General features: G+C 44.5%; 1 protein-coding gene across 3 annotated transcripts in view; it reads left to right on the forward strand.

Annotated features, from left to right (window-relative positions):
* Window positions 1-1,819: 1,819 nt before the first annotated feature.
* PDPN (podoplanin) overlaps window positions 1,820-18,308 on the forward strand; it is a 42,657-nt gene continuing 26,168 nt past the window's right edge. Inside the window, exon 1 of one of the 3 annotated variants that reach the window (XM_010593106.3) lies at window positions 1,820-2,132. In XM_010593106.3, coding sequence (XP_010591408.1) covers window positions 2,066-2,132 — 67 coding nt within the window. In that variant the 5' untranslated portion in view covers window positions 1,820-2,065. The remainder of the gene's footprint in view (window positions 2,133-18,308) is intronic. The other 2 variants (XM_010593105.3, XM_010593104.3) reach the window with 2 other exon arrangements.

The following is an 18,308-nucleotide window of genomic DNA, read 5'->3' on the forward strand; positions in this document are numbered from 1 at the left end:
GAAATCCCCTGGACAAATTCTCCTGGGGGACTAGTTGAAAATGCTAGTTTCCAAAGGATCTGATTCAATAAGTTTGGGGTAGAGCCCAAGAATCTGAAATTTTTAACAACCATCCCATGTGATTCTCCTAATGAAGTTAATTGGGAAACCAGATCTAGGATAAGGATCTGAAAACAACCATTTTTTTTTTTATGGAGTGTTGAATGGAATTTACGACATTTGGGAGCGCACACCACGTCCCCAGTAACTCTTTAAAAAAAATTATTTTTTAAAAAATTTAAACAGTTCAGAAGGAAACACATTTACGTATATGCATATATCAAACCAAAAAAAAAAAAACCAAGCCCAGCACCCTCGAGTCGATTCCGACTCATAGCAACCCTATAGGACAGAGTAGAACTGCCCCATAGAGTTTCCAAGGAGCGCCTGGCAGATTGAAACTGCTGACCCTTTGGTTAGCAGCTGTAGCACTTAACCACTATGCCACCAGGCAAAATACAGTAAATAAATATATGGTGAGATCTGTAAGAGCTGGGACTCCCCAGGACTGCCTTGTTTTTCCAGGTCTCGAACGTTTTCCACCTTTGACAGTGTTACCACTTTTCTGTCACTATTAGTGGAAAATATTTTTTTCCTTCTCTGACAGGTTTCTGCCTTACACAAGTTCCAGCTTTCGCAGGTTTTACTTTATAAATATGTATTTATATTATTTGTACCCCAAACCCACTGCTGTTGGTCGTTTCAGACTCAGATCGACCCTATAGGTCTGAGTAGAATTGCCTCTTAGGATTCCCCAGGCTGTAAATCTTAAAGGAAGCCGAGGCCACATCTTACTCCCACAAGCACCTGGTGGGTTCCAACCGCCTATCTTTGGGTTTGCAGTCCAGCGCTTTAGCCACTGCGACACCAGACCTCCTATACTTTTATATTCAGTAAATACATATATATTACTTATATATTTACTTTATTGCCTTCCGAACTCTTATATATATGTATATATATATGCTCTCTTCCTGTTCCTAACATCTCATACCTGAGCTCATGACAAGATTGTTTAAAGAAGCAAAGTAGAGATTATGTGGCCAAACTCCAGACTTGAGGAGGAGGAGCCCGAGCGAGAAGTGGACAAGCAGGCTTGGTGCCCAGGTGGGTCCCGTTTGACGTCTCCGGCTGCGGCTGTGCCTCCTCAGACGCTGCACCTCCCGTGTGGCACTGCATCTGCCAAACTCGGCATCCAGGGCCAGGAGAGGCGGGTCCCTGCTCAGTGTTTTTCAAAACTGCCCAAGCCACCAAGTGCGTGCGCACAGTTCCCCGCCAGCGCCTGTCCGCTCCGGGCGCCCGGGACAAGGGGGCAATTTAGCAGCCCGAGCCGCCTCTGGCCCACCCAGATGAGAACGCCTGCCTTGGTTTTCTTTAGTCATCAAATTCAATATTTACAGGAACCATCCCATGCCGGGATCTAAAATGACTGGCCACACAAGGAACCGTTGACTTCTCGCTTCAGCACATAGCAAGAAAAACACAGCTTGATGCCTTACTCTTAAAAAATGCAACAACAAATAGTCAGAAAGAACCGCTCATAGCACTCCCCCGCCCCACCTAGGCGCTCCCCTTGCCTCCCGCTGTTGGTCAAAATAAAAGCCAATTTGGGGAGGGTTCGGGCTTCGCACGCGTCCTGGCAGCCCCCGCAGCTGCCGGGCCTGTAACTTTAAACCTGGTCTGAGATCATCGAGTTAGCGGCGGCCAAGCAGAGCCGGGGGGCGGTCCTAGTGCGCCTCGGTCTGGGACCACCTTACTGGACTCGCTCCCCGCCCTCGTTCGGAGAGATAAATGCTGACTCCGCTCGGAAAGTTCTGAACTGCAAAGTTTGCTCTCCTGAAGGCGGGCTTCTCCGTTAGTTGCAGTGAAGGAAGCTTGGGGACTCCCGCTCTGGGCCTTTTGCTCCCCGCATTCCTATCCCGCTCTCCTGGTCCTTCAGGCGAGGGCTTGGGGCCACCAGCTTTTTATCTTTGCGCAGCACAAACACTAGCTTCTCGGCCCCAAAGAGAATCAGCCAACTAAAAGCATGTTGAAGGTGCCGGTTCTGCTCCTCATCTTGGGAAGCGCGTCGCTCTGGGTCCTGGCAGAAGGAGGTAAGAGCCAGCACGAGTGATACCTTCCATTGCTGGTGGGAATGATCTGAGACTCGCTGGAAGGCTTTGCCTGGTTTGTGAGGTTGCCCAGGAGAGCGGAAGGAGCTGCGGGTGTATGTGCGAAGCTGGTGCAGAGCCTCAAAGAAGCAGATGAGCGGGCCCCCAAGCCACGGGCAGTAAGGTGGGGGCAGAGGGGCCTCGCTCTGGTTCAGCTGACCTCCTGCCACCCCCTGCTCAGCTCACAGTGCCAGTTTGGGTTGGAGATAACAGGAGCAAGCCGTTCTCCGTGGCTGGGGAGACCGGGCATTCCCGCAGGGCTGTGTACTGGAGGGTTACCGCGGCCAAGGAAATTTGGCACCGGGAGTCCAGAGGGACCTGAGGTGGCGGGGCGGGGTGAGAAGGGAGGAGGATTCTTCCTGCTTTTCCTCTTTTTCGGCTGCCAGGTCTTAACACCCTGTGGGCCAGCATGCAGACACACTCCATGCTGCCCATCGCTGGGCAGGTACTGGAAGAGGCCTCAGCTAATGAGGATAGCTGTGTGGAGGGGACAGAAAGAGCCAAAGTGTTTCCTGACTGAGTAGCCTGAACGAGTGAAGGATTGTGAAACCTGAGGTTTAAATTCGTTTGGGGCCACATATTGAGTCTGGCCGATGTCAATAACTGAATTAATGTCGTGATTTCTTTAAATAACTTTAAATGTTTAAGATTTTGATGAGGAGGGATGCTACCTGCCCCATCACCAGCCTCTTTCCTCTTCCCTTTCCCATTTCCTCCTCTTCCTCTTACATCTCCTTCACCTCCCTTTCCTCTTTGTGCCCAGCCTGCTGGTGATATCCATGATCAGTGGTCAATATTTTATTTTTACCTTGGTTTTTATTTTTATTGGTTTGCCAGGTAGAGTAGAAGCTCCTGAGGACACAGCTCCATCTAGTCTTGATCCCTAGGGTCAAAATGGTGTCTGGCACGTAGTAGGGGTTCACTAAGTAGGTTGAAGGCATGGTTAGCCCACTAGTGATGCTTGGAGTTGGAGGGTGGTGAGCTGGGCTCTGAAAAGTTAAACACCTTCATTGTGCAAATTGAAGAGTGAGCTAGACCTAGACTCAGAAGGATCCTTCCTGGAGGGAAGAGTTTGATGGAGGGGGCAGACCTAACCTAGGTTTCTACAATTCCATGCAGAGACAAAAATATCCCACCTTACAGAAATTATACAGGTTGCCTACTCTGTGCTAGACAGCGTGGGGAAGAATGGACTCTCTTTATGGCCCGTGGGCTATTCCTGCAGTCCTATCTTTGGAACTCTTGTTTCCTCTGGAATATATACAGTTGTGTATATCAACTGCATTTCCTTTTTGGTGAGACAATGTGCAGATGACACCATTTTGTGCTCACCAGTGAGAGGTGTGGGAGGCCCCCCAAACGGAGCCCCATCCCAGGTCCACTAAGGACAGCAGCTGAGCATCACCCTCGCTTCTCTCCCAGGGAAGGGTTAGTTGTAATTAAAGCCGTTCCTGAATGTCCAAGGTACTCCTAAAAGGCGGTGTTAAGTCTTGTCTGCAAAAACAGCTGCGGTTGGTTCTAGAAACGGGGTTGCTGAAGAAAGAAGGTCTGCTGACTGTGGGGAGGGCTGCCGGGAGCCTGGAAGGAGTGAGGCCCCAGCGGGGTTTTTGTCTGCAGATAATGAGCAAGGCGACTTGAATATGGATGAATAACTTCATTGAGCTGAGCTATTGTTGGTGCTTGTTGGGGACCTGGGCTGGGGGTAATTATTGTGATGAATTTTATTATCCTTCTCGTATGATCCTGCACCCTACTGGGCTTCTCTTAACGCTGTGTTAGACTCTGGCTCCGTTTTATCATCTTGTTCAGGGTGCCGTCTCTTTGAATATTAGTGTACTCAAAGGAGATCCGTTGTCCACTCATCTGGCATTTTCTGCCATTGCCAAGCCCCACCCTCTGAACTTCAGTCCAAAACCCCGACCTCAGGGCCTCTCCATGAAACAGTTTGTTTTGTGAGATTCTGCAAGCTGCTGCTTGTTGCAAACACACATGTGCTTTTCCGGAACCCAGCCACCCGAGATTAATCATGCAGCACACAAATTTCCCTGTGATTTCCCGGGAATATTTGCCAATTTCGGAGTCCCTGAGATCTGGTGGCGTAGTGGTTGTGTGCTCGGCTCCTAACCGAAAGGTTGGAGGTTCGATCGAACCCACTAGCTGCTGCACAGGAGAAAGATGTGGCACTTGGCTCCCAAAAAGATTATAGCCTTGGAAACCACAAGAGGCAGTTCTGCTCTGTCCTATAGGGTCTCAGTGAGTTGGAATTGGTGGCAATGGGTTGGGTTTTCTGTTTTTTTTTTTCTTTTTTTGGAGATCATCATGAGCTGGTGAGAGTTTCGGTTACACTTAGCCGTGGAGCAAGCCTTTAAAAAAGAACAGGTCTGTTAGAGGCTTCGTGAGGGAGACCTAGCTGTTACACTGGTAAATGAGATCCAAATTATCATATAATATAGAACTCGTTGCTGTCAAGTCGATTTGGACTCATAGCAACCCTATAGGACAGAGTAGAACTGCCCCATAGGGTTTCCAAGGAGCGGCCTGTGGATTCGAACTGCCGACCTTTTGGTTAGCAGCCAGACACTTGACCACTGTGCACCAGAGCCCCTATAATACAGAAAAGCACATTAAAAAAAACAAGTATCCAAATATGAGAAGGCTAAGTGTAGATGTGGCCAAGTGGGTTGAACCTGAGGGATACGGCCTCTTCTCATTTTTTCTGGCCTCTGAAGTGAACGGCATCTCAGCGATTCCGATTCATGATGACCCCTTGTGTCAGAGTGGAGGTGTGCTCCACAGGGTTTTCAAGGGCTGATTTTTCAAAGTAGATCACCAGGCCTTTCTTCCAAGGGAACGCCGGGTGGACTTGAACCTTCAACTTTTTGATTAGCAGCTGAGCGCATCAACCGTTTGCACCACCCAGGGACTCCGAGTGACTCTTTACCAGGGAATTAGAAGACCCCAAACCTTTGCATGACAACAGATGGTCTGGCCTGGTAGGAAGGCCACCCCGCCCCTCCCATTCCCATCTCCCACCACGTGCAGGACAGGAATGTCACAGGCCACCTCATTTACTCATTGCAAGTCCCGTAAATTATACGTTATCTTCAAACTATGCCAGAACTGGGAATCAGAAATGGGTCTGCCTCCAAACACCAAGCTCTTTTCACTCCGTTACGCTGTCTTAAAGAAAACCAAAGGTTGAACTTGAAATTAAAAGTTAACCTCACTTTAAGCTCCTTACACATGAAAACAAAAAAATTTTTAACTTATAAAAACATTTTTTAAAGGTATAAAAATTACATTAAATACCATAATCCTTTACGGGTAAAAATATCCCCCTACGTTAAAATGGAATTCATTACTTCATCCCACAAATTGTTATTAACTATCTCCTGAGTGCTTGGTATGTTACTAGCTGCAGGGTTTATTTCTCTGTACACTTTAGAGGCAGGCACGCCTAATGTTATAAAGCGCCAAAGCCGTGAACCTGCACTTTAAATTCCACTGGCTTATCTGAATAATTGTCATATTTCTGGCCCAAAGAACAGGCATGTCAGGTTACAACTTGTTGGAAGTATTATGGGGGAGGACAAGGAGGGAGAGAAGACTCGATACCCAGAACGACCCTTGAGAAACTCACATGATACGTCTGAATAAGATCCTGCAAGATTCTTTAAGGAAGCCATGCCTTCCCTGTCGCCACTGAAACCTGTCCAGGAAATACCAGCGTGAGCATTTTGTTCAAGGAGAATGAAATGCTTGAGGCATGAGGGTGGTTTGTGTACTTATAAAGACAAGTGAATAGTTAACTGAGATTTGTTTTAGGATTCCCAGAGGGGTGGGCAGGAGATAATGCTCCTCTTGATTGGAGTTAAGGTACCCTGGTGGCCCCATGGTTAAGCAGAAGGTTGGTGGTATGAACCCACCAGCTGCTCCCTGGGAGAAAAATAAGGCGGTCTGCTTCTGTAAGGATCACAGCCTTGGAAACATCATGGGGTAGTTGTACTCTGTTCTGTTGGGTTGCTGTGAGTTGGAATCGACTCGATGGCAGTGGGTTTGGTTTGGGTTTGATTGGAGTTTTGAAGCCTTTCCCTACTGATTTCCTAAAATTTGCTGGGAAAGGCAAATGGTTAGATAATTTATCCAACTGTTAGGACATGGAGCGAGGGCAGTGGTGGTTCAATGGTAGAATTCTCGCCTTTCATGTGGGAGGCCTAGGTTCGATTCCTTCTGGCCAACGCACCTCATGCATAGCCACCACCTCTCTGTAAGTGGGGGCTTCCCTGCAGCGAGGGCCTGTGTGTTGCTGTGACGCTGAACAGGTTTCAGTAGAGCTTCCAGACTAAGATGGACTAGGAAGAAAGCCCTGGCAATCTACTTCTCAAAATCAACCATTGGAAACCTTAGGATCACAGTGGTCCAGTCTGCAACTGATCATGGGGATGGTGCAGGAGCAGGCAGACGTTTTGTTCTGTTGTGTTGTGCATGGGGTCGCTGTGAGTAGGGGGCCCGACTCAAGGGCGGTTCACAACAATAGGAGATGGAGCCAGGTTAGGGAACAACTAGGATTCTGCCAAGTTCACCCAAGACAGGAAAACCAGGTGACTGTTTCCTTTGCATGTGTCCAGCCTCAGTGCTCACCAGCCAGTCTGCTCAGCATTCCTTTACCCTTCAACAGAAAGGGACGGATGGATGGGCTGTTTCTCCTTCTCGGCTGGCTGAGTGCCTTTGACAACTGTTAAGAGGAGATGGGCTTGTCCTTGGATCAAGCGAAGTCCAGGAGGAAGCCTACAAACGTGGCCAGCTCATTCATATAGTTGCTTGGGGAGCTGAATATGGATAAGTTATTACAAAATTGAATTTAATGCAGCGAAACTACCTAAAGGATGATCGCCTTTCTGGCAGGAAGAGGTACTCTTGAACCTTGGTCAGAGGGGCAGAGCAGCAAACGGTTCCAGGGCCGCAGAGAGAGGACATCACACATGGGCAATAATTGTCATATATGTAGTATGTAGGAGAATGGCAGGAGTCCCTGAGTCGTGCAACTGGTTAAGCACTTGGCTTTAGCCCAAAGGCTGGTGGTCTACCCAGACACATCGAAAGAAAAGCCTGGCCATCTACTTTCAAAAAATCAGCCACTGGGAACCCTGTGGAACTATTTCTTTTCTGATACACATGGGCTTGCCATGAGTTGGAACCAACTCAGTAGCAATTGGAAGAAAAAAAAGAGGGGAATGCCAGTTACACAGACCATAGGAAGGAGCAGGAGAGGGCTTGTTTAGAAGATTTGTAAATGTACTGATAAGAAGAGGGTATTTCCCAAAATTTGTCAAGATGACTCCATTGAGGAAAAAAAAATGCAACTAATGTAAGAAAGAGGTCTCTGGGTAGAGTAAGCACTTTATGATCGGCTATTAACCTAAAGGTTGGGAGTTTGAACCCACCCAGTGGTTCCACAGAATAAAGGCCTGGTGATCTGCTTCCAAAAAAGATGACAGCCAAGAAAACCTACGGAGCAGCTCTGTGTTGTAACACCTGGAATCCCCATGAGTCAGAATAGACTTCGCAGCAACTGGGGTTTGGTTTGATGTAAGAAAAGCTGTGGTTCAATGAATAACATCCTGCCCAAAGGAGAAGAGGCGGTTTGCCTAGAATATAAAAAGGGACAGCAAAGGAACAAGAATCTGTTGATGTTAAACTTGCCCAAGAAATTCATTTATTGTACAAATATTTATCAGCTGCTGTGAGTCAGGCAGTGGGGGGCAATGGGGAGCAAGGCAAACATTGTCTCTGCTTAAAGCTGGCATGGAAGGTGTTCTGTCTGATGGCCGTGGGTGTTCTGATCTCAGCAAAGGCGGGTCTGAATCAGGAGTCCCAGCTCTATCGGTCTGAAAATGTATTCCATCAAACAGCCTCATCCTTGGCTTTTGTTCTGTGTACTGAACAGCATCTCATATTTTGCTACTGAGAATTCATGATTTGGATAGCCAGTGTGTGTATTAAAAAACTGGAAAACTGATTTCTCATTCTAATTAAACTGTGTGGTATTCTGCCCTTTTGTGAGTTTGACTAATGTTATTTTCATCTGAACTGGATCAACCCACAGTAAGATTAAATTTCTGAATCTGTAAAGCTAAGGGAACTGGATCATTAATGGTGGTGTTATTAACAGTAACTATATAATAACGGAGTCACTGGGTGGTGCAAAGAGTTAATGTGCTTGGCTGCTAACCAAAAGTTAGATGTTTGAGTCCACTCAGAGGGGACTCGGAAAAAACGCCTGAGCTATTGCAAAGCCTACATAGATGTCCCCTGAGTGTATGGTCCTTTGACTTCGAGCCTAGTAACTTCATCCCGAGAGGTGTTTGGTCATGTCTAAGCATTTTCCCTGACTGTATCCCTTGTGTGCTCTCTTGTCTGTATTAACATATGAGGAGCACCTACAGTCATGTATGTAGAAATACCCACCACCAAACCTGAATCTGCTGGTGGATGTGCTCCCTTATACCCTCCCACACCTCTTGGCATATCTATCTACCTATGTATCCATTCGTAAATTCTCCTTTGTTAATACTACTGTTGCAGGATTGTCTATGCTACAGATAGTAGTTTCGGTAGTTGCCCTTTATTCTTGCATCTCTCTCAGCGTCCTCTCTTGCCTTGGTCATGTTGTGCTGACTTCTCCCATGTTGTGTTCTGCCTTTCCCTTCACCAATATTAACGTGTGTCCTCTATCTATTTGGTAATTTTCCCTCTCTCTCCCTCCCACCCCTGGTAACCATCAAAGAATGTTTTTTTTTGTTTGTTTTTTCTCTGTGTAAACCTTTTTGTTGTTACTTTATAATACGGGTCTCATACAATATTTTTTCTTTTGTGATTGAATTATTTTATTCAGCATAATGCCCTCCAAATACATCCATGTTGTGAGATGTTTCACAAATTCATCATTATTCTTTATTGTTGCATAGTATTCCATTGTGTGTATTTACCAGCATTTGTTAATCCATTCATCTGTTGACGGACACCGTCATGCATTGAATTTTGTTCCCCCAAAATATGTGTCAACTTGGTTAGGCCATGATTCCCAGTATTGGGTGGTTGTCCTCCATTTTGTGATTGTGATTTTGCGTTAAAGATATTAGGCTGGGATTGTAACACCTTTACTAAGGTCACATTCCTGATCCAAGGTAAAGGGAGTTTCCCCGGAGTGTGGCCTGCACCATCTTTTCTATTACAAGAAATAAAAGGAAAGAGAAGCAAGCAGAGAGGAGGGACTTCATACCACCAAGAAAGCAGCACAGGGAGCAGAGTGTGTGTCCTTTGTTCTTGGGGTCCCTGAGCCTGAGAAGCTCCTAGTCCAGGGGAAGATTGATGACAAGGACCTTCCTGCAGAGCTGACAGAGAAAGCCTTCCCCTGGAGCTGATACCCTGAATTTGAACTTCAAGCCTACTAAACTGTGAGAAAATAAGTTTCTCTTTGATGAAGCCATCCACTTGTGGGGTTTCTCTTATAGCAGCACTAGATGCCTAAGACAGACACTTAGGTTGTTTCCATCATTTTGCTATTGAGAATAATGCTGAAATGAACATGGATATGCATATGTCTCAGCTCTTATATCTTTAGGGTATATACCTAAGAGTGGGATTTTATTTCTAGGTTTTTGAAGAAGTACCATACTGTTTTCTATAGTGGTTGTATCATTTTACATCTCTACCAGCAGTGTGTTTTTTTTTGATTAGTGCCAGTAATGTTGGGATGAGATGGTATCTCATTGTAGTTTTGGTTTAAATTTCTGTAATTGCTGTGGATAGCAAGCATTTCTTTACGTGTTTGTTAGCTTACTGAATGTCTTCTTTGAAGTGCCTGTTCATATCCTTTGCCCATTTTATAATTGGATTGTCCTGTCTTTTTATCGTTGAGCTGTTGAAATTTTCTATAAATTTTTAAGATTAGACCCTTGTCGGATACGCCATAGCCAAAAATTTTTTCTCAACCTGTAGGTTCTCTTTTTACTCTTGGAGAAGTATTTTGTTGAACATAAGTGTTTAATTTTTGTTGTTGTTGGTGCCTTTGAGTTGGTTCTGACTTATAGTGACCCTAAGTACAACAGAATTAGACACTGCCCCGTCCTGCGCCATCCTCAAAATCTCTGCTGTGCTTGAACTCATTGTTGCAGCCACTGTGTCAGTCCATTTCGTTGAGGGTCTTCCTCTCCCTCTCTGACCCTCTACTTTACCAGGCATGTTGTCCTTCTCCAGGGACTGGTCTTTCCTAATCACGTGTCCCAAGTACATGAGACAAAGTCTTGCCATTCTTGCTTCTAAAGAGCATTTAATTTTTAGGAGGTCCCATTTATCTAGTTAATCTTCCGCAGTGTGTGCATTTTTAGTTATGTTTGGTATTCTACTTATGCTATATATTAGGGCCCCTGGTATTGTCCCTATTTTGCTTCTATGACTTCTGTAGTTTTAGGTCTCATATTTCGGTCTTCAATCCATTTTGACTTAGTTTTTGTGTATGGTGTGAGGTATGGATCCTGCTTCGTTTTCTACAGATGGACATCCAGTTTTGCTAGCACCCTTTGTTAAAAAGGCTGTCTCTTCCACTTTTGTTTTTAATTCTGCTTTAAGTGAAAGTTTACAAACCAAGTCAGTTGCTCACACAAAAGCTTATACATACCTTGCTAAAGAGACAGTACACTCTCCCTTTCTACCGCATGTTTCCCCTGTGTCCATTCTACCAGCTCCTATCCCTTTTTGCCTTCTCATCCCACCTCCGGACAGGAGCTGCCCATTTAGTCTTGTGTATCTACTTGAACTAAGAAGAACCACACTCTTCACAAGTATTATTTTGAGTCTTATAGTCCAGTCTAATCTTTGTCTGAAGAGCTGGCTTCGGCAATGGCTTTAGTTCTGGGTTAACAGAGAGTCTGGAGGCCGTGTCTTAAGCTCCTCTAGTCTCAGTCAGACCATTAAGTTTGGTCTTCTTGAGTTCTGCACCACACTTTTCTCCTGCTCTATCAGGGACTCTCTGTTGTGTTCCCTGTAAGGGCAGTCATTGGTGGTAGCTGGGCACCATCTAGTTCTTCTGGTGTCAAGCTGATGGAGTCTCTGGTTTATGTGGCCATTTTTGTCTCTTGGGCTATTTTCCTTGTGTCTTCAGTGTTCTTTATTCTCCTTTGCTCCAGGTGGGTTGGGACAACTTGATGCATCTTAGATGGCCGCTCACAAGCTTTTAAGACCCCAGACACCACTCACAAGTGGGATGCAGAACATTTTCTTAATAAACTTTGTTATGCCAGTTGGCCTAGATGTCCTCTGAAACCATGGTTCCTAGACCCCCACCTCTGCTACTCTGTCCATCAAAGCGTTTGTGTTCAGGAAACTTCTTAGCTTTTGTTTTAATCCAATTGTGCTGACTTCCCCTGTATTGTGTGCTGTCCCTCCCTTCACCTAAGATGATTCTTGTCTTCTTGGCCCTTCTTTTTTGATGTGTGTATTTATTGCTATAAATTGTCCTTGAGCGTTGCATTTGCTGTGTCCCAAAAGTTTTGGTAAGACAAGTTTTCATTTCATCTTTGATTTCATCTATTACTCAGTGGTTTTTAAGTAAGGTGTTCTTCACTTTCCATGTATTTGATTTTTTTCCTTGCTCTCTGCATGTCATTGATTTCAACTTTGGTAGTGTTGTGATCAAAGAAAACGCTTTGTATTATTTTGGTGTTTCTTATCTTATTGAGGCTTGCTTTGTGGCCTAAAATGTGGCCTATTCAGGAGAATGTTCTATGTATGTTGGAAAAGAATGTATACTTTGCTGCTGTTTGGTGGAGTGTTTTGTGTACATCTACGAGTTGAAGATTGTTGCAATTAGACCTGTATCTTTGTCAAGTTTCTTTCTAGTTTGTCTATCTTTTTGATTATAGCCATCCTATTGGTTTTGATTTGCATTTCCCTAAACCCTGGTGGCGTAGTAGTTAAGTGCTACGGCTGCTAACCAAAGGGTCGGCAGTTTAAATCCACCAGGCGCTCCTTGGAAACTATGTGGGGCAGTTCTACTCTGTCCTGTAGGGTCGCTATGAGTCGGAATCAGCTTGATGGCACTGGGTTTTTGGAATGACATTGACTAAGGCATTGGTGTTTCAGTGGTAGAATTCCCACCTTCCATGCAGGAGACTCAGGTTCAATTCTCAGCCAGTATATCTCATATGCAGCCACCACCCATCTGTCAGTGGAGACTTGTGTGTGGCTATGATGCTAAATAGGTTTCAGAGAAGCTTCCAGACTAAGAAGGACTAGGAAGAAAGGCCTGCAGATCTACTTCTGGAAATCAGCCAATGAAGACTCTGTGTCACAGTGATCTGATCTCCAGCCAATCATGGGGATGTCATAGGACCTGACAACATTCCGTTCCATTGTGCATGGGGTTGCCGTGAGTCGGGGACTTGCAGCCTACAACAACAACAACGACATTGAGCATCTTTTCATGTAGTTTTTTGTCATTTGTGTATCTTCTTTGGCGAAATGTCTATTCAAATCCTTTGTCTACTTTTTAATTGGGTCATCTTTTTATTGTTGAGTTGAAAGAACTCTCTATTCTAGATACTAGTTCTTGGTCACATACACGATTTTCAATGTTTTTTTCTACTTTGTCGGTTATGCTTGTACATTCCCCCCACTTTTTAATTTTGTTATTGAGAATACACACAGTAAAACATACACCAATTGAACAGTTTCTACGTGTTCAATTTAATGACATTGATTACATTCTTTGAGTTATACAACCATTCTCACCCTCCTTTCTTCTTCTTTTTTTTTTTTTAACCGTGCTTTAGGTGAAAGTTTACAGCACAAGTTAATTCCTCATACAAAAATTTATACACATGTTATGTAACACTAGGTGCAATCACCTTCCTTTTCTGAGTTGTCCCTCTCCCATTAACATAACTAACTGCCCCCTATGGTTCCTACTTGTTCAATTCCACGGAGATAATTCTTAAAAGAGTATAATGCTCAAGGCAGACTTTTTTTACTAGCTAAGCTAAACTATTGTTTGGTTTTAAGGATAGCTCAGGGGATATTTTGGTTTAAAGTTTAAAGATTATCTCAGGGCAGTAGTTTCAGGAGCTCATCAACCCTCCATGGCTTCAGGAAGTTCTGGAGTCTATGAGAGTTTAAAATTCTGTTCTCCATTTTCCCCCTTTTGATCAGAATTCTTCTATGGAATCTTTGATCAAAATGTTCAATAAAGGTAGCCAGGCATCATCCAGTTCTTTTGGCCTAATGGAAAAAAGGGCAGTTGTTTGTGGAGGCAATTAGCTACACATTCCCTATCTTCCTCCTATTCCTGACTCTCTTTCTTCCTCTGTTGCTCCAGGTGAATACAGATCAATTGTTGTGCCTTGGATGGCCACTTGCAAACTTTTAAGACCTCAGGCACTTCATAATGAGCTAGGAGGTAGAACAGAAGCACTAACCATGTTATTAGGCCAGTTAACTGGGATGTCCCATGAAACTTTGACCCTAAACCTCCAAACCAAGGAACTAAATCCTGTGAGATGTTTAGTTACACATAGGCAACCTCAGCTACTACTCTTTTTTTTTTTTGGTTGTTGTTGTAAATATGTCTATCATATAACTTTGCTGGTTCAACTTTTTACAGTTGTACAACTTATTGACAGCAATTATAGTAATCGGCTATGTAACCCTACCCTTAATAATGTGATGTTTCTATTACTGTTAACTTCCCTTATGGCCCGCCCTCCCTCTCCAGATAACCACTAGTAAACTTTGGTCTCTACATTTGCATTTTCTTGTCTTTTTTTGTATAAATGAGGCCATACAATATTTGCCCTTTTGTGATTAGTTTATTTAGCTCAGCATAATGTATTCAAGCTCCATCCACACTGTAGCATGTACGAAGACTTTATTTCTTCTTTTGGCAGAATGGTATTCCATTGTATGTATGCCCACATTTTGTTTATCCATCCATCTGTTGATGTTGTACTTTCTTGATAGGGTCCTTTGAAACACACAAGTTTTTAATTTTGATAACCTCCCATGTATCTTTTTTTTTCGTGGCCTTTACGTTTTATATGATATATATATAGTAAGAAACCATTGTCTACTGTAAGGTCATGAAGATTGACAGCTATGTTTTTTTTCTTCAAGAGTTGTGTAGTTTTAGCACTTCCACTTATGTCATTGTTCATTTTGCATTCACTTTTTGTAACCAGTTGTCCCAGCATCATTTGCTGAAAAGATTATTCTTTTCCCCCATTGAATCGTCCTGGCCTTTTTGTCCAAAATTAGTTACCCACAAATGTATGGGTTGACTTCTGAACTCTCAATTCTAATCTACTTGTATGACGATCATTATGCCAGTACCACACTGTCTTGATTACTGTACCTTTGTAGTAAGTTTGGAAATTGAGAAGGGTGAGTTCTCCAGCTTGGTTCTTTTTCAGAATTGTTTCAGTTAGTCTCATTACTATATTTTAATTATGTGTGTACATCTCTCACACCTTAAAGAGCAAGACCCAGGTCTTATTCAGCACTTAAGAGAGCACACAAACCCATTGCTGTAAAGCCGACTCTGACTTCTAACAACCCTACAGGACAGGATAGAACTGTCCCATAGTGCTTCCAAGGCTGTAATCTTTGTAGAAACAGACTGCCACGCCTTTCTTCTGTGGAACGGCTGGTGGATTCAAACTGCTGATCTTTTTGGTGAGCAGCCAAGTGCTTAACCAGTGCACCACCAGGGCTCCAAAAGAGCACATGATAGGTATATAATATGCATTTGGAAGGAAGAAGTGGGAGGGAAAACAGTGACCCAAGACTCTTAGCAGGAATCACTAGAAGGCAGGTGATAGAATATACAGATCAGGTAGGAGGGGTGAGAGGTTAGAAACCAGTTTGGTGAGAAGGAGTAAGAGCTTGTGTGCTCTGTTTTAGACATGGTGAAATTGAGGTAGTAGGAGGACATCCAGATTTATGTCTGGGAATAGACCAGTAAACCAGTTGCCTTTGAGTTGTCTCCAACACATGGCAACCCCATGAGTGTCAGAGTAGAACTGTGATCCCTAGGATTTCTGATGGCTGACTTTTTTTGGAAGTAGATCTCCAGGATTTTCTTTTGAGGCGCCTCAGGGTGGACTCAGTCTACCAACCTTTTGGGTAGTGTTAACCATTTGGACCACCCAGGCACTCCACCTGGGAAGATAGTCAAGTTTTATGGCATCAGAAAGGTAAATTCTGGGGACAAATTTGCTGTCTGAATTCTACATGCATCAGAGCAAAGGGAGGTAGATAGCCAGGGAGGGTAAGAAGGATATAAAGAGATAACTCCCAGCTGAGAACAATTATTAAAAAACAAAGCAAAACAAAAAATCTGCGCAAATAATAACACACTTCAAGCTCTCAAACCAGGTTCAGGATCAAGGCCAAGGGCAGCCAGTGGAAACACAGCCACATTCCGCACATTCCTGCAGGCCTCATCCTCCTGGGCTCACAGCTGGCCCGTCTGTGAGGCGCATGGGTGGGTGGTGAGATCAGTTCCAAACTTCTCTTTTCGTTCTTGCAAAATCAGGGCCTGCTCAGCCCGGGGCCCTGAGTGAATCAGAAGCTCAGGCTTCCATTCATTTCCGAGCAGATGGAAAGTATTTCCCAAACACTCCACCGCCCGTTGAGATGCTCTGCTCTAAGGAAGTGCTTCTAAAGTAGGTCTTGGTTGTCTGGATTCTCGAGAACTATTCAGCCTACTCAAGTATTAAATGGGCCTCCCTATACAGGCCTCTTTCCTGCTGGGTGTTGGCCCTAGTGAGGATTCAGGGAAGTTGCTCGAGGTGTTGATTCCAGTCCATAAAACTGTGAACTCATTTCCTCTTTCACTGAGGAAATTTTGCTCTTGGTCAAGAGAGAAACCTCTCCTCAACTTGAATAATCTTGGTGGAGATTATAGCCAACAGTCTCTACTTTTAATATTTGAGGCGTTCGAATCCACCAGGTGCTCTTTGGAAACTCTGTGGGGCAGTTCTACTCTGCCCTGTAGGGTTGCTATGAGTTGGAATCGACTCGACGGCAATGGGTTTGGTTTTGGTCTGAGCTCTGTTTTATCAGGGGTAAAGCGGATAAGTTGTATTCATCCCAGTGAACCCTGAAAACTGAGTATCATTTATGTTTTCCTTCAACCAGCAAAGTGACTGGGCCATAAACTTAGAACAGAATGAGATGTTGTCCTCAAGGAACTTAACAGACATTACTCATTGTAAAACCTGTTGCCATCAAGTTGATTCTGACTCGTAGTGACCCTACAGGACAGAGTAGAGCTGCCCCTAGGGTTCCCAAGGAGTGGCTGGTGGATTTGAACTGCCAGCCTTTTGGTTAGCAGCTATAGTTCTTCACCACTGTGCCACCAGGGCTCCAACACAAGTAGGGAGAAAATATCAAGTCCTACAGTAGTCCCCCCCCTCCACCAGCTGCTATCATGTCAATTTGAATTCATGGGGTGACCCCATGTATCAAAGTAGAACTGTGCTCCCTAGGGTTTTCAGTGACTGATCTTTCAGAAGTAGATTGCCAGTCCTCTCTTCTGAGGCACCTGTGGGTAGACTCAAACTACCAACCTTTTGATTAGCAGCTGAGTGCGTTAACCATGTGTACCACTCAGAGACTTCCATTTTCTCCTGAGCACGTTGGGAGGGCTCTGAAGTAAAGGGGTGTTTTACGTGGGCCATGAAGTGTAGGTTAGGGTTTGGGTGGGCAGTGTTGGAGTGAAAGATGAGGATTCAGGGGCCCAGAGCATCCCAACCTCAAGCCCCTGCAGAAGCCCATAATTGGAGCAGATTCAGTTTGATTCCGGACCTTTTGAGTGAGGGCCGGGGGAAAAGTGATTAATAAAGGTGAAGGCTGCATGACTGGAGGTTAGGTGTGTGTGTTTGAGTCTGATAGAGCCTGACGTCTGATCCTTGCTTTACCACTTGCTCACTGCGTGGACAGCTTACTTAGCCTCTCAGCCTGACCTCCGTATCTATATAATGAGATAATACTAGCTCACAAGGCTTTTTTTAAGGATTAAGAGAGAGTATTTAGTGCCATGTTTTGTACGTTCTCCTATAAACTGAGCTGTTTTTAGGTGCCGTTGAGTCAGCTCTGGCTCTTGGCGATCTTATGTATAGCAGAATGAAACATTGCCTGGTCCTATGCCATCCTCATTACTGTTGGTATGTTTGAGCCCATTATTTTGGCTATTGTGTTAGTCCATCTCATTGAGGGTTTCCCTTGTTTTCGCTGACCCTTAACCAAGATTATTGTCCTTTTCCAGTGATTGTTCTTTACTGGTGACATGTCCAAAGTAAGCAAGCCAAAGTTTATGCCATCCTCGTTTCTAAGGAATATTCTGGTTGAATTTTTTCTTCTAGGACTGATTTGTTCATTTTTCTGGCAGTCCATGGTATATTCAATATTCTTTACCAACACCACAGTTCAAATGCATCAATTTTCCTCTGTCTCCCTTTTGTCCAGCATTTGTGTTCACATGTAGGGATTGAAAAGACCATGGCTTGGGTCAACAAATTGAGTAAATTAGTAGCTATTATTAAAGTGCCTACCTTGTGGAGGGCTCTAGGGATTAAATGTGACTTGTGAAGGGCACACAGTGGGTCTCAGTTCCTCTCACCACCCCCTACCAAGAGAAGAGAGACTGGATCAGGTTGGGAGGCCTGGTGTTGTGTCTTATGGCCTTATGTCTTACCCCTTCTACCTGTCCAGTGACTTAGTGTGACCTCTTGCTAATGAATGGAAAAGTGAATCTCCCTCAGCTTCTCATGTCATTGGCCCCATTTCTTTCTCTCTTGAGCATGACTAGCTGAAGAGACCTTCGGAACGGTGCTTTCAATGTTGGTAGGTGGCAGAGGGGGCCACCGACACAGAGCCGAAAGAAAACTACGCCCAGGAAGACATCTTTGGGGCATTCGGCACAACTGCTTCCCTCTCCTCTCCCAAGTCAGGAGGCCAAGCTCCAAGTCTTCACGTGTGGGGTTTCTTCCTGATTTTTTTCCCGAGGAACTAGTGACGCCCATCTGATTTCCTCAGCCTTGACATGTTTCTCTTCAATTTCTT

This window comes from Loxodonta africana, chromosome 3 (genome assembly GCF_030014295.1).
Source record: "Loxodonta africana isolate mLoxAfr1 chromosome 3, mLoxAfr1.hap2, whole genome shotgun sequence".
Classification (NCBI taxonomy): domain Eukaryota; kingdom Metazoa; phylum Chordata; class Mammalia; order Proboscidea; family Elephantidae; genus Loxodonta; species Loxodonta africana.